This window comes from Pteropus alecto, unplaced genomic scaffold (genome assembly GCF_000325575.1).
Source record: "Pteropus alecto unplaced genomic scaffold, ASM32557v1 scaffold3, whole genome shotgun sequence".
Classification (NCBI taxonomy): Eukaryota; Metazoa; Chordata; class Mammalia; order Chiroptera; family Pteropodidae; genus Pteropus; species Pteropus alecto.
The window spans coordinates 47,831,396-47,858,101 of NW_006442484.1; the positions used below are offsets into that span (position 1 = coordinate 47,831,396).

Genomic DNA, 26,706 nt, shown 5'->3' on the forward strand with positions numbered 1-26,706 from the left:
TGTGGAGAATTTCAGTGTTAAAAATCTGCTCAGACTTTTCAATACATACAATATTTTCAATGACATAAAACTTGGAAATATGAGGTTTTTTTCAAATTACAATAAAAGTTACTACTCAGGTTTATTGTGTTAACGTTCAGTATGGACCATATTCAGGAGACTGGAAATTACCTTCTACAATCAGTTTAGCTGTGGAAGTTTTTTCTTTATTTCCCAAACGTAAAACACAGGTGTATTCGCCAGCATCAGAAAGTTGAACATCAATGATGTGCAGCTTTCTGTCTTTACCATCTGCAATGAATCTGTGCTTTGGGCTCTCACGGATGTTGCTACCATCTTTCATCCAGCTTGTAATTGCAGTGGAAGGGGAGACTAAACATTCAAAGATTGCAGAAGAGCCAACCGACTCTGCTTCAGTCAAGACGATGTCTTTGATTTCTTTCACAAACTTTAGTGGCACAGCCTTTAGCTGGTAGGTGAATGGAGCTTCATCAGGAGGTTTCTCCCCACCACTTCCTGGTCTTAACTTTTTCCTTTCAGCTTCTATTGGTGAAGGTGTCTTTTTGGCTACACCTAATTCAAAATAAAATTAAAATTTGATTTGGCATTTCCATAAGGGTTAGAAAGTGCATACTTGGCTGTCTGCTGGATAAAACCAGTGATAGAACAACTAAAAGACAAGAACAGAAAATTAAGACTAGGCAATTGAAAGGTCAATTGAATTTATACTGCCTTCTTCCAGACAGGAATATGAGATGGCATGAATAATAAATGCTCTTCATTTCCTCAAGTTTTTAAACCCAAGTATAAAATGTCCTGATTAATGACTAATTATTTTATCTGTCATGTATAAATATCATGTATATGAAGAATGAAGCTAAGAACTTATAGAGTTCATTATGTTAAAATATAATTGGTTATATATACTTGAATAACGTTAGGAGTGTACTACTTGAAGACATACTAGTTTTAGCAGAATCAATTAGGAATAGCAACGTGTTATAAATTTTGAATTTTCTCCCCTCGAATGTAAAGTTACCTTTGAATATAAAGTTTCCCTTTACATTCTATGCATTCCCTAAATGTATCCCTATACATTTACTAAGGTATAGTGATACAATGATTCAGGCACAGAAAATGAATCTTACCTTTGATGGGACCTTTAGGTTTGGCAGCCTCCTCTTTAGGTGTTTTAGCTTCTGAAATAAAGAGAAAACTCAGCATTTAAGCAACTTTTACATTTATTTCATGCTTCGAAAGCCATGCGAGGTGAGTCATGCTCTTTATTATAAGTATAACACATAAAAAAGAACTGGCTTTATTTATATGGCTTCTTTGGAGAAAAGATATTTGTAGTAGATATTTTTGATATTTCCAAGAAGGCATATTCAGGGAATGATGTGATGAAGCTAAATTGCCAACGTTCTTAGGATTAAAAAATTATTTTCAATAAGTGCTTTTATTCTTCCATTTCTGGAAGGCATGCTCTTGCCTTGTGAGGAAGAGTTTTACTCTTGCCTAAATATGCAAAGTATTTGATATGTTTATGTGTGCATTGGTTCTGTGAACCAAGGAAATAAGCTTTCGTCAAAAAGAAATCAGTGTAGGCAACAACACTAAAAAAAAAAAATAGGGCCTACATGTACATATGTATGATTCCTTTGAAATTTTCTCTTAATTAGACAATGAACTAAGGCAGAAGCAAGGCAGTTCCTACATTTAGAATTTAATTCAACTATAAATGCAGGAGCAGTATAAACTGTAGAAACAGTTTTGCAGCTTCAACCCCTGGAGATGCAAGAAAAGCTTAATTTTTACACATACTTAATTAGCTCAATGGCAGTTATCTTTTTCTGAACTAATAAAAAAATATCACATTGAAATTATAAAAGTCTAAAAGAATAATGCCAAATCATAAATATCAGTGATAAACTATAATAACATAAATATTAAAATTACACTATAACCAAAGAACATAATATATTGACTCATGTCATTAAACACAATAAAAACCCAAATACTTCTATAGGGCTTACTATGTACCAGGCACTGTGCTAAGTGTTTTGCATACATTTAATCCTCACAATAATCCTATAGGGCAGATATAATTATTATTCTGATTTTATAGAATAGGAATTAAAACTTAAAGAGATTAAGTAAATAGCCAAGGATCAAATTTGTTAGGGTGTGTATTTATCAATGATCAATATACATCAAATCATTTTGGTTTTGAGATTATCACTTAAGCGGTGAACTACTAATAGCATCTTAAGTTTGTACTTGAGATAGTTATACCACTCAGTACATTTAAGACAATGATTATTGATCTAAATTCTTATACAGATTTAAAGGTTGAACTATGCAGTCTTCCTTTTTATTGTGGTAAAATATACCTAACATAAAATTTACGATCTTAACCATTTTTAAGTGTACAATTTGGTTGTATTAAGTACATTCACAATGTTATGCAACAATCAACGTTTTATATTTCCAGAACTTTTTCATTATCCCAATGTGCAGTCTTTTTAAAAAATTGAGAAATGATTCCTACAGGGCACATGGAAAATCTGAAACTCCATGGGAATCTTGTATGCATGTTCTTAGAGAGTGTCTGTCTCCTTAGTTTCCATCAGCTTTGAACATATTCCTTACTTAATATCAAAAGCATATAAAGAAATGGTGTGTTATAGGAATGTTCCATCTAAACAAAACACAACATGTACCCGTTGAGTGAGAGATTACACTGGTAAAGAATAGCAGATAAAGAAAATTTAATCAAGAATTTATAAACTCTCCACATTTGAAATGATGCTTAGTTTCAAGATAATGAGGGCTTGAATATTATTCAAGCATGAATATTTTTATTGAGCCATCAAAACAAACAAGCAACAGGAAGACTACAGAATAAATACCTGCTTTCTTTCCAACTACTGGTACTGTTACCGGCGCAGTGATGGGGGTTGGAGCAGGCTCCATGGGAGGTGGTTTGATTGTTTTCACTTCTGTAGAGAGATGTCCATTGCATTAATGTAGGTATTGGTCACTTCCTAAAACCTATTTTGGTGGTGTATTTGCCATGTAACTTTAAAATCTTCAAATAACTAGTTCTTCAGATAATAATATATTCTAATGATAATATAATCTCCATATAATATGTTCTACATATTCTAATATATTTAATATGCTATAATATATTGGTACAGTAGAAGTCATTTGCTGCATACTGACTTTTTCTTAAGAACTACCCAAAATTTGTGTAAAACATGAAAGGAATATGCTGTTGACATTGAGGATAAGCCAGCTTACCTGGTTCAGGCTTTGCTTTTGGCTCAGGTGCAGGGAGAGGTATTGCTGGCTTTATTTCAGGCACTAAAATAATGCACAGAAATAAGCAGGTCATCGCAGCATTTTTGAAGTTTTTCACAAAGTCAAACTCAAATTGGTCAGATTTAACATGTCTTGGAAGTTATTAGAATGTACACACATATAGTCACCAAGTCAAGAATTTGATTTACATTTATTTGCATTTTAAGCAAAATATCTAGGAAATATAGTAAGGCAATTTTATTGGTTCTAATGTTGTTATTCATCTTACTGCCCATAAATATGCTTTTTTTCCTAGTGTTTAAAACTTAGTCATTTGTTTAACAAAGTGGCGATCATTAGCCAATTGTACATGAGAGTGAAATGGTAAAGAATATTAAGCTGACCAGATTAAAGTCATGCATACAAATCTTAAGGCCAGTGTAATGACATTTTAAATGATGCATATTTGCATTTTTTGAGACAACTAAGAAAGTGCCAGTTAAATTTGTACCTTTTGCTGGTTCAGGAACTTTCTTTTCCCTTTTTGTAACCATAGCTGGAGGTGCTTCAACCTCTTCAACAGCTTTTGGAGGTGGTTCTGGCACTTTAAGATAATAAGATTATTTTCAAGTGTTATTTTAAGACTTGAATATTTAGAAATCAACTGATATGATATAATTAAATCAAAAATTTATTTTTCAAAAGATCAATTGATAGTCTTTAAAAAAATCCTATATTCTATCAATTAATTTCTATTTCGCTTCTTGACTCTGCCTTAATTTATCTTTCTTTTCCTTATTCCATCCACTTCTTCCCTAACTCCAATAGCTCTCCCTTTCTAAATCACTTTCATAAATGTTCCCAATAAATACATCCTTCGATAACAGGCTAATGACAAAAATCAACCAACTTAAAAGCCCCAAAATTTTATGAAACATTTGCTGACAATCATTTCTACTGGAAGAACTTAAGTAGCAAAGTAATAATAATAATGAAGTGCAGAGAAATACATGAATGAATTTGAGAATTACTACAAAAATATTTCAACAGAAAGCAGACAATGAAAAACACAGATGAAATATGAAGCTATGTTTATGTTTGACTCCAATTATGTTTACAAGATAAACCTTTTGTTAAATGTCCATTTTATTAAAAAATAGTTTCACAAATTGTTACTGAGATTCCTACCTGTAGGTTTTTTAATTTTTTCTATTTTTTTAGGTTCTACTTTAGGTTCTTCTTCTTCAGGTCTCTTTCTTAGAACTTAAAAGACAAAAAGGTTTATATGTAAACCAAGACAAACAAATGAAGATGTTGAATATGCTTGACAAACACAAATAATGTACAAAGCAAGGAAAATGAAAAACATGCAACCTGCACTGGAAAATTAGCATTTATACTAAAAATGTTTTTTTTTTTTTTAAATCAAAAGTTGTTATGTTGATTTAGAATAGAACATAGAGTCACTTTATATCTATATAGTCTATTCAGAGACAAGTCTATGGCAGTAATGACCCAAATACAAAATGAATAATTTGAATAGCAACAAATTCTAAGCATAATTCATGTTGTAATTTAACAAAGAGTATTTAAAAAAGTATAAAGTTTACTGAAGTGGAGATATCTAAAGAAATGTAGCCTAGAGATCAGTAATTCTATGTGAAGACAAAGCTAGAACTTGATTCTTCATTTGAGTATCTCGCTTCTAATTCTTTAACATCTTATTAGTAGAAAGGTAAGATCTTATCTAGGTAACATACTAGAAAAATGCTCAGTTTTTTAAAAATGTTATTTGTTAGTTGTGGTGATCCTGTGTCATATTTTAAAACTGAATAGTGAATTTAGGCTTAAATAGCTTGGTGTAATTTAGAGTATTTAATAGGTTTAGTGTATTTTCGATCATGAAAATGACACCTATGGCCATTGTTTTTAGTTTAGAATAGTATCAATTTGGTTCTGTCTCTTAATTCGCATTCTGTGAACACTTACAAAATTTCTGTCTTCTTTTAAAAAATATAGGAAAATGATAACCTTATTTTTCAAAGCCACTACAAATGAATTTTGATAAATAGGGAATCTAATTAAAAGAAAAGCAAGGGACAGAAACATTTTGTAAGCTTTCAAGTCTATTTTTTGTGTGTTTAAAGCTGACATAATGGTTGAAAAATACTATACCACTTTTGAGAACAACTTCTTCCTTTGGCTGAGGTTTAGGTTCAGGAAGTAATTTGCGAACTTTCTTTTCACCTCCAGGCACTTAAAAAAATATGATTTCAAATTTTAAATGAATTCATACAAAAACTAAATTTCAACAATAAAAGTGTCTCTTTCACAACTAGTTAACTACAATGCATAAGCAATAATTTTGTCATATACAAATATCACAGAACTTAAAAGCAAATATTACACTTCAAGTTATCACTTCTGCAAAAGTTCATATAACCTTGTGATGAAATTCGATTGCATTAAGTGCAGGCAAATATATTCATCTTAAATGAGTGTATAGAAGATGTTGTTCTATAATAACTTTATAAATCTTTCATCAAATACAGAGTTCTTGACAGTGTCTTTGCTTCCATTTATAATTGTAGATTGCCCAAATCTACATTGGTATCTCCCCGACCGTTAATTACATTAAAATGATATTGGTAGGTGTTACCGTCATTATTAAATCTTCTCCACTGATGAGAGAAGAAAGTAAAGAGATCTGGTTTATGATCTTGATGTTGGGAAAGGGCCATATCTCATTTTCTTAACAGAAGAGAAGTATCCTTAATGTCTGCTTTTGAAATAATACTAACTTAAAGTTATGAACCTATAGAATTCGAAAGCTGATGTTGGAGCTTATTTTTAATGAATAAGAGAATTCTCTTGAATTTAGAGTAAAATGGACTCAAAGAATTCTAAATGAATCTCCTTTTACATCTTTAGTGAATATCAGGCATAGTGTATACTGTTATTATGTAGAGCAGCCTCCTATTACTACTGTAGCTCTCATAGATTCAAATGGAAAAAAAGAAAAAGTGATCATTGAACCTCTTTATGTCTCTATTGATATCAATTAAAATCTGATTTAAAACATTATTTGTATCATGTAATGTTACATTCATTCACTCATATGCTATCATAATTCCTTAAATATTTCTATAAAATTTCCCATTTGGTACTTTAAACAAAACATTTGCAATTCATTAGATAGTTTTATTTAATGTGATAAAGATAACCTTACTTCTTACTTCAAAATTTAAAATACAAAAGGCAAATATATAAATATTTCATATAAAAATTTTTTCTGTTAAGTATTTTAAGTAGAATTTCACAAACATTAATTTTTTAATACATTATAAATCATGTTGGCCTTCAATAATATTTTAGAATTACCAATACTCTCAATGTATAATAATTATTTTCATTGATCAAAACTGGAGAGATGACCATGCCTCTAATTAACGTAAGTTGGAATGGCATAATATCTTCTATTTATATAATGGACATAGTGAAAATATATCTGTGCATTCGTTTCTCCATATTATTTTTAAGATCTTATTGACATTTGAGACTCAGGTGCAGAACGCAATTATAACTATTATCTTAAAAGCCAATATACATTATTTCATGTCATTTTAATGTTTATAAGTGGCTTTGCAAAAATTCTTTACTAGTTAATATCCACAGTAATATTATTTTGTAATCTCCATTTTATAAGTCAGGAAATGCATATTCAAGTGGGTGATTTTCCAAAATTCTAGAGTGAATAAAGAGCAGATTCAATTTCTGGGTGTGGATGTGTTGATTACTTAAACAGAAAACTCTGCTACCCACTATACTTACTAAAAATATTACCAATTTTATTTTAAATAAATATTTTCTAGACTTTTATGATTCATTTCTTTTTCTGTAGGGTCTAAGTTTAGATAGGAAAATATATTATTCAAAAAGAAATAAAGTTTGAAAAATGACCCACAGTGATAATCAAATTTCTCTAAAATGTAAGATCTGTCCACCCGAAAAAATGTCTTGGAGTTGCTGAAAAGAGAATGACAGTAAAGCCACTAGAAAATCCCCATGAATTATCTTCATAGATAGAAAGAGGACATGACTTGCTTTTAGTGTTTATAACACTGGCTAAAATACTGTTGTTCCAAAAGGTGAAATTCCAAAGCTTTGGTTACTAGCTTTTAGCATTTTAACCTAAGTTGTATCCTGATATTAATTTCAGCTGACCACCAAAATTTGATAGGAAAATGCAAGAAGACATGTAGATGAGACAAAGATCAATATCTATCCATACACTGTATGAAATTGATGAAAGACAAAGCAAGCAACACTCATTAGCCAGGGCCATGAAGCTACAAAAATACAAGAAATGAATGAGTCTACTGTGATTATTTAAAAAAAGAGAACAGTCTAGAAGGCAGGGCTGAGCAAGGAGTCAGATGAAGGGATACTGCATATGAATGCATTTTCCAGACTGAAATACCTTTCAGAGGTGTAAGCTCCACTTTTTCTGGAACCTCAGGTTTTTCTGGAACTTTCTTCTTCGGAACAGCTTTAAAGAATATGATCTTGCTTTTATTATTTGTATATTTAGACTAGACTAAAGCAAATTATTTCATACCTGCTCCAAGAATGAAAACCAAGCTTTGCTTATAGCTCAAAAGCATTAATGACAGCCAAGAACAGCCACCAAAGAACATATAAGAAGTGTTCAAACCATGAAAACAGACTGCAGTTTTACTCCAAAGTTGAATAGTAAATTAAAGTCTGACTGAGAAGAAAGATCATTTTTGTTTATTTGCAGGAAAAAGAAAATTTTCTTTGAGTATAAATTTTATATTAAGGGAAATGTATTTTAGTGTGTGTTCTCATGAAGCATCAATCAACACATTGGTAGCCTTTTAAGAAGTGCACATTTTTTTCCATGTCTGACTTAAAATTCTGAAGTTCCCCCTAGCAGCCCGGAGTGCCGTAGAGGATCAAGAAGCCCTAGAAGTAGCCTTACTCTGGTGGATTCTGGCGCACAGTGCTCATCTAGGATTATATCTAGATAATTTCAGATTGGGAAATCTCAGGATACCACAAATAAGACAGCATTTTATTGAAACAAAAAGAAAAAATATGCTTTTGACAGTTTGTTTTAGCTTTTAAAGATGCTATTGAAAAGTAAGTAATGTTACACCGCTTCAAAGAAAAATCTAAGTGCAAAAGGAATGAAGGGAAGTTTCACAATGGGAAGAGATGCCAGATATCAAATGTATCCATAATCACTCTGGCTATATTGAGGATAACCACAGAACACAACTGGGCTTTTATTAAGTTGTACAAGAAAAAAAAAGTGGGAGAGCAGTGACAGGTCATTCATATGCTTTCCTTTGTTGGTTTATGTACACATATCAGCCATGAAATTCCTTAAGAACAAAGTTTTGGCTTTTGTATAAATTTGTTACTGCAATATTAAAAATATCTTGCGAAGTTTTACATTCCACATGCATAAGATCCCAAAGCAATCAGGCTTTAAAATCAGAAAACTCTTTCTCCTCACTCTGCATAAGAAAGTTAGTTGGGTAGATCTAGGCTGAAGCTAACAATGATGCACTATCTGACATTTGGGGCAGCAGGCATGGCCTGGCAAGGCACTCCAAGCAGCACAGGTCTCTATACAATTCCCACAGCCCAATCATGTCTGAAAGTACACACTTTTAAAAGTAATACATTTCTTGCAAGCACCATTTTCAGACGACCAGACAGCCAGTTAATAAAACGTTGGAAGTGGCATTTTATACCTTTAAGTTGGAACATTTTTTCCTTCACGTCTTCCTTAGGTGGAGCAGGAGAAGGAGCTGGGGGCTTTGGTTTGAATTTTGGTTTCTCGATAACCTTCTTTTCAGGTTCAGGTTCTTGAAAGAGTATTTCAGGAGCATTAGTATATGTATGTATTATTTAGTATGTGAATATACAGTATATTCAGTAGAAATTTAAAAATATATATGAAGTAAAAAGTTTGCTGTTTCGATAGACATTGTCCGACATAAAACATAAAACATAAAAGTGTCCAACATAAAACATAAAAATACCAACATGGTACACAGATAATGAGAAATACAGCAAAGGCACTAATAAAAACAAACGGAGCATCCATGTAAGCCACACTGACATGAAATAAATAGCACAAATTACAGGGATACATAAGAATCAGATGTACATTGAAAACAGAATCTCTTACATACAGATGCAGAGACCTACTCTACATGTAGAACAACATAAAACAGGTATATAAATGAAGAATATGATGATGAAGATTTCAGTCCAATTAATTGAATACCTTGTACTGGTATTTCTTCTGGCTGTGGTTCAGGGACAGGTTCTTCAGGCTCAACATACTTTTCGATTTCACGTTCTTTAAAGAATGTTGACAAAGGATGTGAGACTGTAATGTAAGGTTCTTCACAAAGACCCATAAGAATTTCACATAGGTGTAAAGATTACAGTTACAAAGATAAAAAATTACAATTCATACCAATTCACTTGCATAGAAAAAGAGACAATATTTCTATTTTATTATACTTGAATTTTCTATTAACTACTTTTCAGCATATGTTGATGGCAAATGAGATGATTTTTAAAATTTAATATTGGGTTACATTTGAGGATCCAAAGCAATTCTCCCAGTTTTGCTATGGCAAACTGTATCTTTTGGAATTTGTAATTACCACTAAGAACAATCAGATTAATGACTCAAATTCTACTTCAAAGGAAATATAACTATTTTAAAAATGAAGAAGCCAAATACATGCTTTTGACTATAATGTCAAGAAGGAATGTCACCCTATAAATACTTTTGTATCTCTAATAGGAATTTTCAAGAGATTTAAGAAAATTTATATTTTAATAGATATACCTTCAATGGGGGGAGTCACTTTTCTACCAATGGTTATGGATGCTTTTTCTTCATATATTATTTCTTCAGGAGACTCTTCAACTTAAAAAACATAATATTTTATTTTAGACTACATTCAGAATAGAATACTGTAACTGCCAAGTTGTAACATATCACCTTAGTTACACTCTATACCATATTCTTCAAATGACCTCAAAATATCAATAACTTCACTATTTAAGACAGAAAACAGATAAATACATAAGACTCATTCATAATAAAAGCAAGATGATCAGGACAATTGTTATTTTCCAAGATTTAAAGAGCAACCATGTACCTTGCACAGGTGGAGCTTCTGGCTCTTCAGGAACAGAGACGGACACTTTCTTTTCTAGGATGATTTCCTTGGGTACTTCAGGCGCTTTAAAGATATTGATTTTGTTTACTATTAAGAATTTAGAAGATGTGCAAGATTCTGTAAAGAGCAGGCAAAGAATATAGGGGAAAGAACTTCATCTTACAAGATTTCGTGGGGAAAATGGTTTTGGAGCATGGCACCTTTTTGGACGTCCTAATTTGGTAAATTAATCTTCTCAGACTTCTTCATTTGCTTCTCTTCTTCTGTGTCCCCTTAAATGTAGGTGTTCTCCACTGTTCTAACTTTGATGCTTTTAAAAACTGGTTCTACATCCTTTGAACGATCGCTCCTGCTCTCTCAACTCTGATTTCCATATGGTTGACTTCTAGATCTATATCTTTAACCCTGATCTCTTTCCTAAGCTCTTGATGCACATTCCCAACCTCAATGTTTGAAAAGTGAAAAATATGTTCACTATCTTCTTTCAAATATCAGTTCAGGGACCCAATGAACCATCTTCATGGCCATTTAGCTTCAATTCTTACAACAATCTTAGGCTCCATTTCCCTAATTGCTTTGATAATAGTTACCAACTTAATCTCCATCTCCCTCAAATCCTATCTCCTTTTTCCATTTCCACCATCATTGATCTTGTCCAACTCTTAATGACCTTAAATTACTGCAATGGCTTTTTACTATCATCACCGTCTAATAGCTTGAACTGCCGCCAGTTATCTTTCTGAAGCCCATCTCCTATAAATTTATATACTTGCTTCGAAAACTTTGAAGCTTCCTATTGCCTAAGAATAACGTACATGCCTTATGCTGGCATACAAAAACTCTGAACTATGACCCTCCTCTTAATATCCAGGTTTATCTTTTAAGATACCCCACAACCAATTCATACTCAAATCACACATGCTTATTTGATAGTCTTTGAACTTTGTGGACTCTTCTATCTCTGTGCCTTTCGATATAATATTCCCTTTGCCTAGGATACCATTTCCTTAACTGCTGCATGTAAAAATCCATCAAAATTTAAAATTATACTTCTTTCACATGGCTTTTCCTGATGCCCCTGCCTGAAATTAAGCTTTCTTTGTTGTGTTTCTGTAGCCCTTTATACTCAGTTTGTAGGTGTGATCACTTCCTGTCTATATCAGAGCTGTGCTGTACTTTCTTCTCATCAGACTTAAATCGCTTGAAGACAGATTCAGACTGTATATCTTCTAACAGTGTCTTGTTAATGGTAAACATTTGACAAAATATGCTGAATTGAGCTGTTTTAAACATTGAGTGAGAGGAGGTTCTTTTTCTAACACATGTGACCACGTCATGGCACAACTGAATCTCATTCATTTTTTTCCTCCTATTTGTCTGTCTCATTTTCTTTCTTTGCCCTTATCATTTTCCTTTTTTTTCTTTTTACTATGAAATGTGATTTTGCATAAACTTATATTTCAGTTTTCTCCTAAGAACTAAAAATAAAATGCTCAGATAGTGTTCAGAGAAATGTATATTTTTTCTTCATAGTAGGTACCTTTGTCTGGCAGGACTTCTGGTTTTTTGGTAACAGGCACAGGTTCTTTCTTTACTGGAACAAGTTTCTTGGGCACCTCAGGCACTTTAAAGATATTAGTTTTATTTTAAAAAGTATTTAAGAATATTTAAAAGTGTTAAGAATAAAGAATCTATTATTAATGGAGCAGTGATAAAATTAATGGAAACAAAATAAGGACACTTTTGTCCCTAGTTATGCAATAATAAAGATAACATTGAATTCCACTTTAAGATATCAGAATACTTTTTTAAAATTATGATTCAGTGATGACATGAATACCTTTAGCTGCTGGTGTTTCTGGCTTCTTAATGGTTGGGACTTTCTTCGGTGGAACAACTTTCTTTGCCATCTCAGGTACTTTAAAGATATTAGTAGCATTTAATAATATAAAATTGCAAGATGCAATATGCGCACATTAATTTGACAAATCTGTTCAACACTATAACATAGATGACAGTTCAACACATAATATAACACAATACGTAATACGGATAAGGTGTCGAATTTTAGACAGCACACAAAAATGAAGTAAATATCGATTTATTTTACTGTAAGTACCTTTAGGAGGCGGAGCTTCTGGTTTTTTGATGATAGGAACTTTCTTCTCTGGAACAATCTTCTTGGGTTCTTCAGGCACTTGAAAGATAGGAATTTCTTTTAGAGTCAGACGATTACAGTAAAAAGTTTAATACTAACGAATAAACAAAAAAATTACATCTATTTCTTTGTTATGCACATTGTAAAATTCTGTAGGGCCAAAGTTTTATGTCTGCAAATGACTTCTGTTCTTGGCAATGAAGTCAAATTTCAAGTAAGGAGATAAAAGACTGACATTTTACCTTAAAGAAGATATGTAATAGATACAATAATCAAATGATGTATTTTTCCATACGGTGGATCCTGCTTTGTACCTGCTGGTGGCGGGGCTTCTGGTTCCTCCTCTTCCACAACAGGAACTGGTGCTTCTTCTTCAGGAGCGATTTCCTCGGGTTCTTCATATGCTTTAAAAATATAGTTAATTTTAATTCAGTGTGTGGAACAATATTCTAAAATGGGTAAAACACTGAACACAATAAATAGTAATCTTGATTTCTTCCCTTGTTTTGATTAATATCTTGTTTTATTTTTGTTAAGATGAAAACTTTCATATTTGCACTGACTTTTGTTTCTATTGATTTGAATGCTTGGAAAGTTTTTGTTGTTTAATGCCTTTCGTAGTCATTAGTTCCCCGCCCTACTCTCTGTGTACAGTAGAGAGCTTTGTTTAATACAGCTTATAATGCCCTACATAGATGTCATTGACTGATAACCCAAAAAAGATTTGAGACTGCAGTTAATTAAGAATGATAAAGACAAGTAATTAAAGGACGGAAAATGACCAAGAGATACTGAATTAGAAAAAAGGAGGAACAGGTCTTAAATTAGAAATAGTCAGAAGTGGCAAGCCCATTTATGGTCTTACGGGTACCTTCTGGAGGAGGAGACTCCACTTTCTTGGGAACAGGAATGGCTGGTTTCTCTTCTAAGACAGGTTTCTTTGGCACTTCTGGCACTTTAAAGATATTAGTTAGTTTTACTTCTGGGTAGTTGAAAAGACATGAAATTTATCCTACATCTACTTCACATCTAGTTCGAATAACCCAGGGGCAGATCCAAGAACAAAATTCACAGTAAGGCCAATGACTGTTCTTGAGTCTACATACGGGGAGGAAAATGTGGCATATTAACATCAACAAAACCACATTAGTAAAGTCTTCCAATGCTATGTTATAATAGACACATTAGTTTTTTTTTTTAACCCAATAATGTTATTTAAAGCATTTAAACCTTAAACATCCAGAACACTAGGTTTTGTGTTGTGAATATAAGAAATTTGACAAACAAAAGGGTTTCCTATAATAAGTGACTTTTGAGACCAAGATTGAGGACTTTTCTACAGAATCTCATTAGTGACATGTACCTTTAGCTGGTGGGACTTCTGGCTTTTTGGGAACGGCTACTTTCTTTTCTGGAACAATCTCTTTTGGAACTTCAGGCACTTTAAAGATATTAGTATTTCAATATTATGAAGAATAACTAGTAAACATTCATCACATTCATACAGAACAAAACAATTTTTAAGCATTAGAGGCTCTGTCTACCTCCATCACATGGTAGACAGCTACGTGTACCTTTAGCAGGTGGGACTTCTGGTTTCTTGGGAACCACTAGAGGCACTTTCTTTTCAGGAACAACTTCTTTGGGCACCTTAGGTACTTTAAAAGATATTAGTAGTTTTTAGCACATAGTTTCAATGACATACGGAAATCATTAAGTAGAACAGTAGAACATAACATTTTAAAGACAGACATTTCTCTGTAGGAAGTTCGTGGCAATGAAAAATACCTTTCACTGGTGGTGGTTCAGGTTTTTTGGCAATGATGGCTGGTGGTTTCTTTTCTGGGACAGGTTTCTTAGGTGGCACCGTCACTAAAGATATTAAAATTTATGTTTCAGAATCAGTGAGGTTGAGTGGGAAACAAGACATAAGCTCATAATGCCCAGAGTTTTCAGGGCCAGAAGAATGGAATATCGGCTAAGGCGACCTAGCTGGCTGAGTACCTTCTGGAAGAACCTCAGGCTCTGGCTCTTGCGGAACTTCGACTGGAGGCTCTTCCGGGACAGTTTCTTCAAGTTCCTCATGCACTTTAAAGACACAAACTTATTTTAACACTAGAATTGACTAAAGTATACAAAATATTTTGCAAAAAGATGTTTACAACACACAAAAAAGATTCTTTTTTTAAAAATACTAGTTTGGATAGTTTCATTATTACCTTCAGGGGGAGGGCTTTCTGGTTTGAGAGGAATAGCTTCAGGCACCTTCTTTTCTGGGACAGCTGCCTTTGGCACCTCAGGTACTTTAAAGATATTAGTTTTTCATGATTAGACAGAGCAAAGGCAAGAGGACAGTATCAAGCACAGTGACATTGGGATGGCTACCTTTGGCTGGTGGGACTTCAGGCTTTTTAGGAAGTGTCACAGTAATTTCCTTTTCAGGGATGAGTTCTTTGGGAGCTTCAGGCACTTAAAAGATATTAGTAAAATTACATTTAGGAGTCATGAGACCACTGTAACAAAATGTTTTCAGAATGAAGGAGATATATTTTTAAGCCTAAGATCAGAGACAAATACCTGTAACAGGTTGGACTGCTGGCTTTTTAGGTGGCATCACAGACACTTTCTTTTCAGGGACAACTCTGGGAGCTTCAGGAGCTTAAAAGATATTAGTAAAGTTACCTGTAGGAGTTATGAGACCACTGGAGCAAAATATTTTGAAGAACAGAAGAGTCATATCTTCTTAAATCTAAGGTGACTGACAAGTACCTGTAATAGGTGGGACTTCTGGCTTTTTAAGAGGCACCACAGATACTTTCTTTTCAGGGACAACTTCTTTGGGAGTCTCAGGCACTTAAAAGATATTAATAAAATTGTCTTTAAAAGTTATGAGACCAGTGAAACAGAGTATTTTCAAGAACAGAAGAATTATGTCTCGTCAAGCCTAAGATCAGTGACAAATACCTGTAACAGGTGAGACTTCTGGCCTTTTAGGTGGCACCACTGGTGCTTTCTTTTCAGGGACAATTTCTTGAGGAACTTCAGGCACTTAAAAGATATTAGTAGTTTTACACTTAGGTTAATGAGATCGATGAACTAAAACATTTTCAGGGCAAAGAGGTATTTTTTTCTGTACAATAAGGGTCAGGGGTGAAAAATACCTGACACTCTTGGAGCTTCTGGTTTTTTGGGTGGTGCCCTGGGAACTTTCTTTTCTGGGACAACTTCTTGAGGAACTTCAGGCACTTGAAAGATATTAGTAATTTTACACTTAAATTAGTTAAGAGCAATGGACTAAAATTGTCTTCAATAATAGGAGAGATAGTTCTTTCGTAGGATGAGCTCAGGGCTAACATGTACCTGTGACAGGTGGTGGGACTTCTGGTTTTTTAGGTGGTGCCTTGGGAACCTTCTTTTCTGGGACAACTTCTTGAGGAACTTCAGGCACTTGAAAGATATTAGTAATTTTACACTTAAATTAGTTAAGAGCAATGGACTAAAATTGTCTTCAATAATAGGAGAGATAGTTCTTTCGTAGGATGAGCTCAGGGCTAACATGTACCTGTGACAGGTGGTGGGACTTCTGGTTTTTTAGGTGGTGCCTTGGGAACCTTCTTTTCTGGGACAACTTCTTGAGGAACTTCAGGCACTTGAAAGATATTAGTAATTTTACACTTAAATTAGTTAAGAGCAATGGACTAAAATTGTCTTCAATAATAGGAGAGATAGTTCTTTCGTAGGATGAGCTCAGGGCTAACATGTACCTGTGACAGGTGGTGGGACTTCTGGTTTTTTAGGTGGTGCCTTGGGAACCTTCTTTTCTGGGACAACTTCTTGAGGAACTTCAGGCACTTGAAAGATATTAGTAATTTTACACTTAAAAGTTAAGAGCAATGGACTAAAATTGTCTTCAATAATAGGAGAGATAGTTCTTTCGTAGGATGAGCTCAGGGCTAACATGTACCTGTGACAGGTGGTGGGACTTCTGGTTTTTTATGGCACCACTGGTGCCTTCTTTTCAGGGACAATTTCTTGAGGAACTTCAGGCACTTAAAAGATATTAGTAGTTTTACACTTAGGTTAATGAGATCATTGAACTAAAAACATTTCAGGGTAAAGAGGTTTGTTTGTTTGTTTGTTTTTTCTGTAGAATAAGGTCAGAGGTGAAAAATACCTGACACTGTTGGAGCTTCTGGTTTTTTGGGTGGTGCCCTGGGAACTTTCTTTTCTGGGACAACTTCTTGAGGAACTTCAGGCACTTGAAAGATATTAGTAGTTTTACACTTAAATTAGTAAAGAGCAATGGACTAAAATTGTCTTCAATAATAGGAGAGATAGTTCTTTCGTAGGATGAGCTCAGGGCTAACATGTACCTGTGACAGGTGGTGGGACTTCTGGTTTTTTAGGTGGTGCCTTGGGAACCTTCTTTTCTGGGACAACTTCTTGAGGAACTTCAGGCACTTGAAAGATATTAGTATTTTACACTTAATGAAGAGCAATGGACTAAAATTATTCTCAAGAATGGAAGAGATATTTCTTCTTCAAAATGTACCTGTGACAGATAGGGCTTCTGGTTTTTCGAACCATGCCTTGAGAATTATCTTTTCTGGGACAACTTCTTGAGCAGCTTCAGGCACTTGAAAGATATTAGTATTTTTAGAATTTTTGAATAGTCAAGGTGTATACTATAATAACTGTGAAGAGTGCAGACAATATTTTTTCTTCTTAACAGAGCAGTGGGAATAAATACCTTTAGCAGGTGGGGCTTCTGGTTTTTTGGGCACAGCCACAGACACTTTCTTTTCAGGTACAGCTTCTTTAGGGGCTTCTTTAGGGACTTTGAAGATATTAGTATATTTTAGTTAGAAACTATAAAGAGGGAATATCGACAACACATTTACCCGAGCAATGCAATTGGTGAGACTGGAGGACACTTCTCTATACATGCTTTCCCCAGCCCTCTAAAACGGGTGACCAACAACACAGAAGGATAAATACCTTTAGCAGGTGGAACTTCTGGCTTTTTAGGAGGAGCCACAGGCACTTTCTTTTCAGGGATGGCTTCCTTCGGCACCTCAGGCACTTAAAAGATATTGATATTTGTGTTTAGAAAGTTGAAGATAATTGATGACAATATCATGTAATCATACACCAAGATATTTTAGATAATATGACTTTTTTTTCCTTTAGAATTATATCACCTTTGTGTAGTGGCATTTATATATAATTTTCTAGCTAAAATAGCAGTTATTTTTCTCCCTTGTGTATAGATTTGACATTACCTTCAGGGGGAGGACTTTCCGGTTTGGGAGGAATAGCTTCAGGCACCTTCTTTTCTGGGGCAGCTGCTTTTGGCACCACGGGTACTTTAAAGATATTAGTATTTTGATGATAAGACAGAGTAAAGACAAACAAACAGTATCAAACAGTGACATGGGGGTGACTACCTTTGGCTGGTGGGACTTCTGGCTTTTTAGGAGGCATCACAGACACTTTCTTTTCAGGAACAACCTCTTTGGGAGCCTCAGGCACTTAAAAGATATTAGTAAAATTACAATCAGGAGTTGCAAGACCACTGGAACAAAATATTTTCAGGAGCAGATGAGTTATATCTTCTTAAACCTAAGATCCATGACAAATACCTGTAACAGGTGGAACTTCTGGCTTTTTAGGAGGCATCACAGACACTTTCTTTTCAGGGACAACCTCTTTGGGAGCCTCAGGCACTTAAAAGATATTAGTAAAATTACATTTAGGAGTCATGAAACAAATGGAACAAAATATTTTCAAGAACAGAAGAGTCATGCCTTGTTAAAATCTAAGATCAGTGACAAATACCTGTAACAAGTGGGACTTCTGGCTTTTTAGGAGGTGCCACGGGCACTTTCTTTTCAGGGACAACCTCTTTGGGAGCTTCAGGCACTTTGAAGATATTAGTAAATTTACATTTGAGTCACAAAGATCAACACATAACAAGAATTACACTTACACATCAAAAGAACTTTCAAAGCTAGCAAGGTAGTTCTTTCCTTTGCCCTCCCTATCCCACATAGAAGCGAGGTCAGGAAAGTACCTTTGATTTTGACAGGTAAAACTGCAGGCTTTTGGGGAGGATGTACTTTCTTTTCTGGGACAACTTCTTTGGGAGCTTCAAGTGCTTTAAAGATATTAATATTTTTACATTTAGGGGTTACAGGAATCGGTACAAATAGGAAACACATTTATACAGGAAAAGACATTTTCCCAAATCTCTAAGCTTCCAGCGACATATACCTTCATCACAAGGGCCTTCAGGCTTTTTATGAGGAACCACATATGTTTTCTTTTCAGGGAGAATTTCTTCAGGCTCTTTGGGCACTTTAAGAAATTAGTTTTTTAACATTTAGTGTCATGAAGATCGCCAGGCACAGCTAAATATTTTCAAGGCTACAAGAGCTATTTCTTCTAGAGCTTGAGGACATGGTAACTTGTACCTTTTACTGATGGAGGTTCTCTTTTTTTGGAAGGAACTCTCTTTGCAGGAACAACTTCTTGAGGAGCTTCAGTCACTTTAAAGATATTAGTATTTCACATTTAAGAGTTAAAATGGTTAATGAAAACACTAACCGCAACAAATTAGCAAATGTGGTTTTCTAGAAATCTCTTCTCTCTCTATTTTCTGCTTGCCCCACCAATCGACTAAGTCTAATGGGTTAATAAGATCCCTGAAAAGAGCATTCACCCTTCTCTAGCATCTGGCAGGTGTCCTAGGACCCTATACATCCTCCTTACTAAGGATTTGTCGAATGAATACTTTTAATAGGAGGAAAAAGCCACAGATATTTTGTTTTGAGAGGGTACTTTTTGTGGAGTTTCAGGTGCTTTATAGTGATTAGTATGTTTACGAGTTATAAAGAACATTAGAAAAACAGTTTTAAGAGCAGAGGACAGATAATTTCTTCTTCGGTATCTGTTCAGAGATGACATATACCTTTCTTCATAGTCAGAGGTTCTGGCTCTCCAGGAATATTCTCAGACACTTGCATATCAGGAGCAACTTCTCTTATGACTTCTGGTGCTTTGAAGATATTAGTGTCATACAAAGAGGTTAAGGGATCAGTGGGGACATTTATCACATTAACTGAACCAAAGGGTTTTTATGGCTTCAGGGGTGTTTCCTTCAAGAACTAGATGAGGCACAAAGTCTTAAGAAAAGGACTCAAGTCTTATTTGTCTTTATTATTCCCCAGCTCACTAGCACCATGCACATAATAGGCATTTATCAAATAAATGAAAAAAGGAATGATACCTTTAGTGGAAGGTGTTTCAATTTCAGAGGGAGCAGCCATGGGTGCTTCCTTTACAGAGACAACTTCTTGAGGTGATTCAGGCACTTTAAAGATATTAATTCATTGTACTTCAGAGTGATGAAGAGCAATGAGCAGTTTTAGTCATAACTCCAACTATGGGAATGCTCCAGACTGGGAGACTTCCCTGCTTCTCGAATCTGATTCTTGGGTGATAGTATGAATATTTGATTATCAGGAACTATTTTCTTGGTCACCTCAGGCACTATCAATATTGGCAATTTTATTTCTTGGAATGGGAGATGTTTAGAAAATTAAATTGTGGAAAATTAGCTTCAAGTGAAAAAAATTAATTTTTAAAATAATTAACAGTGTACCTTTAGCTATTGGTTTGAAGGGAGCAAAACAGCATTCTTATCTAAATTTGCTTCATTTTGTATCCTCACTTTAGTCACTTTAAAAAGGGGTTTGTTTTTCAAGTAAAGGGGAGAGGAGAACAATCGGAAGATTCTAGACTGAGAAAACAATGTCAAAGTGTTCATATATCCTTTAAATTACAGAATATCATGGGAATTGTGAAGAAATTATTATTCTGGATGTTTTACAACTTTCTCACCTCTTGATTTATCTAAAAATATTCAAAATGGAAAAATGTAGGGCTCTTTAAAAATAAAAAAAAATGACAGGAGCTACTAAGTATTCAGGGCAAATTTCCAACTTTAACTGGTTTTGGTTTCACTGCTTCAGTTTTAGAAGGCTCTCAGGTATAAATGATATATGTTAAATTTGATGTTTTTTTTCTCTAAGTCATGGTTTTCTGAAAACATTTCTATGATATTTAAATCTTATGGGAAATATTTCTATGATATATAAGTCTTACGGGAAATTCATTTGCTTGTTATTGGTAGTAAGTTTATTTTAATAAAAAGGCAATTCCAATAGGTGGTTATATTATATTCTGGAATTTCAACTTCATGGAGAATTTAATTACTGACTTATAGTCTACAGCCAAACATTTATATCATTTGATGGGACTGATTTCTACATCAAAGGTGTGTTGAGCCAATTCAATCTAATTTTGGAGATATAAGTATTGTAAGTGGTCTCGTTTAGGTATTTTTCTAACTAGTCTGATTTTTATTTTTTATGGATACCAGTAATAGCTATTTTCTATTGAAGAATCTCTCTGGGTTGCATTTGCACATTATATGTATAAGTAGTTTTCCTGGAGCCCTCATAGATAAACTTTATAGCCTGATCATCATCTACATATATGTTAATGATTTTTTTTTTTTCATTTGTTTTTTCTTGAATGACTCATGGGGACATGTATATACTCAGTCAAACTTCTGCTTTGGGAGACCTGCTTCTCTGAAATGACTTCCTTGGTAGCATCTGGGGTTTTCTAGGTATTAATATTTTTACATATGTTAGGTACAACTACAATCATGAAATAAGAAAGTCAACTTCCTTCTGGCTTGTACCTTTTGGTGATGGTGTTTTTCTTCTAGTAACAGAAGCTGGTACCTCTGGCACATCTTCTTTGAAGACTTCCAACTCTTTAAAGATATTAGTAGGTTTTAGTTGAAAAGGAAAAGACATGAAGACATGACAAATTAAGAAAGTTAGGTATATCAACAGAGATTATAATTTTAAATTCAAATTTTAATTTTTGTTCTAGTAGTTTATCTTCATACATTGTATGAGTGGGACTTTTGGTGGGGGCAACTCGTGGATAGTTCTTTGTCTTGGATATATTAGGTGCTCTGAAGATATTAGCATTTTGGCATTAAATGTTGTTAGAATTTACATAAAACACTAAACTTATTTCGTAGATTGAAGAAGAAATATTTTCTTATTTAGATTTTTATAACTAAGAATTATACCTTCAGCTGGAAGATACTCTGAAGTTTTGGCAACAGCCTCAGAAAACATCACCTCTGGAAAAACGTCCCTTGTTGTATCAGGCTCTTTAAAGATATTAGTAGGTTTACACTTAGAACTTCTCAAAACAGTAAATTATAAAACATGCAGTTTTTCAGTCTTGAAGGCAAAGATATTCATCCAAGTTTGATGTTGTTGAAATATACCTTTAGTTGCTGGTGTTTCTCTCTTTTTAGGAATAGTCACATGTATTTTATCCTCTGGAACAACTTTCTTGGGTGATTCAGGCACTTAAAAGATATGAGTATAGTTATATTTACATATGGTAAAGTAAATATTGAACTTTTAAAATGAGCCAAAAATAAATTTTCTTCAGACTGGGTCATTGTTGTTATCTACCTTTTGCTAGTTTGATTTTTGTCTTTTGAAGATGAGTCACAAGTACTTTTTCTTCTGGGGCTAATTCTTCAGATACTTCATGAACTTTAAAGATATTAGTATTTATTCAATTAGAAGAATTTCAAAGTGGATGAAGAATAGTATTAAGAAAAACAGAATATAATACAAATTAATCACTCAAATTACCAGTAGTACACAGACAAAAATTAGTAACAATAATACATTGGCTCAGAAAAAGCCTCATTCCCAGTTTTATGATATAAGACTCTAAGCATTTCTTTATGATCACAATGATAAAATTGAGGAATTCACTGGTTAGGGATTATATGACTCTTTTACTTTTTCCACTGAGATTTACTGGTAAACTTGTCCCACTGCTCTTAGTTTTAATGAGTTTATTCATAAAGAATAGGGTCAATGTTGAGTTGTACATCAAGAATTCTCCTATATTTGACCTGCTGGAAATTCATATAAGCTCTTTCCTTTTCCAAGAATCTAGTTATCTATATTTCAAACCACATCATAGTTTGATATGGATGTGAAAACCATTTAGAGATTGGAAGCAGAAAATAAAAATAAAAATTATTAAATAATTGGAAAAATAAGGCAAGTGAAAAAAATAAGGATTTCTCCAGCTTTTAGAAAGGAAGACTGGATGACAACAAAAACCAAATTTAAATATAGAAAAACGTACTCAAAGTAGGGAGTCATATATTTTTATCCCAACCTAGAATTACAAAATGACCAAAAAAAAAAAAAAAAAAAAGATTTAAACAGGGAATTTTTTAGGTTAAAATTAATGGAAAAATATCTTGACCACTGGTATTTTTACTACTAAGATTACTGAATAGTATTCTATTCAAAATACTTTATTATTCAGATTATTTTACTCTTCAAAATATTTAATCATAATTTTGCATGAAATACAAAGAAAAAAGGCTTGAGAATTCTTTGGGGGTTCTAACGACCTTGTAAATCTATGGTCATTTCAGCAGCATTGCCAAAATGTTTCCAAAGATTGTTTTGAAGAGTAAAAAAATAATAATTGTGGAGCATTTTGATTCTATTAAATCCAATTAAAACATTATTATAAAGTTAGTTATCTCATAGTCTGAGAAAATAAATTGCTTCAAAGGAGAAGATATAACACATTAATAAGATAAGACAACACATTCAACAAGACAAATGACTTCTAAAATTAAGCAATGTTATAAGTACAGGGCTATTTAATTTTTAAACTTGTGAGGAAATATACTTTGAGGATAATAGCCGTTCAAATTATTTAATTTTAGCCAAAAATTTTTGGTGTGTTAGGTTTTTATGTTAGTATGTTTACTTTTAAAAGATATGAAGACAAACACAAATGAAACTAAACCACCAAATTTTCTACACTTACTGTACATTGTTGTGTCTGCAGAAAGAATTGTAAAAGACTTTTCTTCTTGAATACTTTTCTTAGGCATCTCAGGAACTTTAAAGATATTAGTATATTAATTATTCTGTAAATGATTTTTCTTCTTGAATACTTTTCTTAGGCACCTCAGGAACTTTAAAGATATTAGTATATTAATTATCATATATTATAACGTAAGATATTAAGGATATAAAGAAACAAAATACACAAATTTAACCTCACACACATTCATTTTAAATCACGAATAATGAAACAAAGAGTTACTTCATGTTGTGATTAGCATCAGTGTATACCTTTAGCTGGTGGAACTTCAGGCTTTTCAGAAACAGCTTCATAAAACTTTTCTTCTGGAACAATTTTCTTGGGTACTTCAGGTGCTTTAAAGACATTTGATTGTTTTATTTTTTAAAGAAGGTCATAGTTGAGTATAAAATATCAAGGCAAAAAGGGGCATCTAACAAGAAAAATGTCAAAAATTCCAAAATTATGTAAAGTAGACACACAGTCAATGTATGTCTTTAGATTGCCCTGTCAATGAGTTCTTCATTTGTCATGTTAGAAACACTGTCCTTTGGATATAGCATCATTTTCTATTGTCATTTGGAACATGTTTACTTGCTTCCAGAGCTACTTGCCAATAGATTCCAAAATAGATTATTTATGAAAAAGAAATTACAGGGTCAATATTGTTTAAACATTACTTAAGAGGAAGATCAAAATAAACAATAACAACATTTAGGCTATGTCTTTGTTCTCAAGACAGGATTATATTATAGAACGTTAACTGGAGTTTACATCACTCAGTTGTGGCATTGAGAGGAGAATGGTCTTTCTCTGTCGTCTCCATATTAAGTGAATAGAAGGTGGTTTTATATTAGTGGTGAATCGGCAAAGGTAGGTACCTTTAGCTGGTGGAAATTTGGGCTCTTCAGGAACACGTACTTTTTCTTCTATCGCAATTTTCTTGGGGGCTTCAGGTACTTTAAAGATAGTAGTAATATTTTTTACTTTTAAACATTCATAAAGACTTTTAACATGCAGAGCATAAGAGAAATGTAAACACAGAACGTAACAATACAAAATACAGACATCACTGTATTAGGTACATTACAGTACCTAATAAGAGTTGAATTGTAACAAATATGACAAAAGAAATCCAAGGTAATTTCCCATGTTAGAACTTGAGAAGAAAAATTAATAAGACACCTTCAGCCTGTGCAGTTTCTGCTTGATTTGGTAGAATAATTGGTACTTTCTCTTTGGTGATAATATTCTTAAATGCTTCACTGATTGTAAAGATGTAAGTATATATTATTCATTAGATATTATTTTTTACTTCTATTTCAAAATTCAAGAGGTTTACAAAAATGAACAAGGCAGGGACATTAAACACACAGTTACATATATATTTATATTTACTAGATTATTAAAATTAAGAATAGGAAAATATGGATTTATCAATAAGCACATTAGTGAATACATAATCAAACAGTATCAAAGAAGGAATTATGGGCTCACTGTTTGGTCCATAGAGACATTTGCTTTGGGTATTTTAGGTATGACGACAGTGAATGTCCTTTTTGGTAGAACTTCCTTAGGACCCTCAGCCACTTTAAAGGTATTAGTTTGCTTTAGCAATTCCAAGCACACAAAACACAAAAGAAAAACATCAAGTAGAATGCAAACTTGTAGAACAACCAAGGTGTTACTGTACATACAATTAGGTAAGTAATTTTTTTTGCCAATAAAATACCTTTAGCTGGTGGCTCTTTTTGAGGAACAACTTTAGTGGGTGGTTTTTTTGGAGGGATGATTTTCTTAGATATCTCAGGCCCTTCAAAGATATTAGTGTTTTGGTTTAGAATGAACTCTTGAAGTATTATTGAACATTACTATTAAAGTTAGTCCAATGAGGGCTAATGAAATGCTTTAGCTATTTATATTTTTTGAATTTATACCACACCTACTTCTAAAAAGACTTGATTTTGTTAAATTTCACCTGTATTGTATATTAGTTTTGTATACCAAGAACACACACACATTCCTTCGTATTACATAACTGTTATGAAATTGTGCAAGATTTGGAGTGGTACCGCAAAGAATTATTTGTATTATGGTTTATATCTCAGAATATACTAGAATGCTGTTACCAACACTTTGTTTACTTCCTTAATGTTATTTTTCTAATGAAAACATCATAAAATAATGGAAACCTTTGATAAATAATTATCATTTTGTGAACAGTTGACTGAAATGTTAACAAAACAATGGCTGTTTTGCCTGGACACATAAATTCCTCTGTGAACTGAGGAGTTGCTTTTTCATTTCGCTGATGACACTGGTCAGTTATTTTGATATCTGTAACAATCATGCAACATTCTTAGGTGGATTTAAAAAAGAATTCAAAAATTCATACAGTGACCTTCTTAGATAAGTAGTATCAAATATTATTATCTTGTCTGCTAAAATTATACTTCATGTGGTTAATAGCTACTGTATATTAATACGGTATCAAATAGTTTACACTCATGCTTAAAGCATTTCATAATTTTAACTTGGAAAATAAATGGGTTTCTAGTCTTTCAAACTGAACATGAAATGAACTTTTAAAATAGTTAGTTAGAGCAAGATATAACAATTTGCAATATCTGAAGAATTTCCCTATACCTTTAGGTGGAGCTTTGGGTTTTTCATACACTTCCACTTCTTCAGCCTCTAAAACTTTTACTACCCTATGAACTTCTTCAACTTTGTGTACTTCTTCAAATCTATGTTCTTCTACTTTGAGAAATTCTTCTACTTCATGGAACTCTTCTTCTCCAAAGTATTCTTCAACTTCGTGGAATTCTTCTTCAAGAGCTTCCTCTACTTGTGCTTCCACTGCTTCTAATTCTGCTCTTCGTTTCACTATTTCCTCTTTGTGGAAGGCAACTGATATTTTTTCTTCCATGACAGTCCTCCCTGAAAGAGCATCGTTTTTAAGAGATTTTTTTTTTTAACACAGAAGAAATTAAGATATAATTC

The 26,706-nt window shown here is 33.2% G+C and overlaps 1 protein-coding gene across 1 annotated transcript in view; it reads right to left on the reverse strand.

Moving 5' to 3' along the window:
- TTN (titin) overlaps positions 1-26,706 on the reverse strand; it is a 266,736-nt gene that overhangs the window by 109,294 nt on the left and 130,736 nt on the right. Inside the window, 25 exon segments of the mRNA XM_025039310.1 lie at positions 172-573; positions 1,149-1,199; positions 2,913-3,002; positions 3,307-3,369; positions 3,818-3,910; positions 4,495-4,569; positions 5,482-5,562; positions 7,787-7,855; positions 9,090-9,203; positions 12,661-12,738; positions 13,014-13,103; positions 13,571-13,654; positions 14,063-14,140; positions 14,274-14,357; positions 14,488-14,571; positions 14,704-14,787; positions 14,919-15,002; positions 15,085-15,168; positions 17,698-17,781; positions 17,982-18,065; positions 18,147-18,230; positions 18,342-18,425; positions 24,585-24,662; positions 25,436-25,516; positions 26,350-26,643. Coding sequence (XP_024895078.1) covers positions 172-573; positions 1,149-1,199; positions 2,913-3,002; positions 3,307-3,369; positions 3,818-3,910; positions 4,495-4,569; positions 5,482-5,562; positions 7,787-7,855; positions 9,090-9,203; positions 12,661-12,738; positions 13,014-13,103; positions 13,571-13,654; positions 14,063-14,140; positions 14,274-14,357; positions 14,488-14,571; positions 14,704-14,787; positions 14,919-15,002; positions 15,085-15,168; positions 17,698-17,781; positions 17,982-18,065; positions 18,147-18,230; positions 18,342-18,425; positions 24,585-24,662; positions 25,436-25,516; positions 26,350-26,643 — 2,577 coding nt within the window.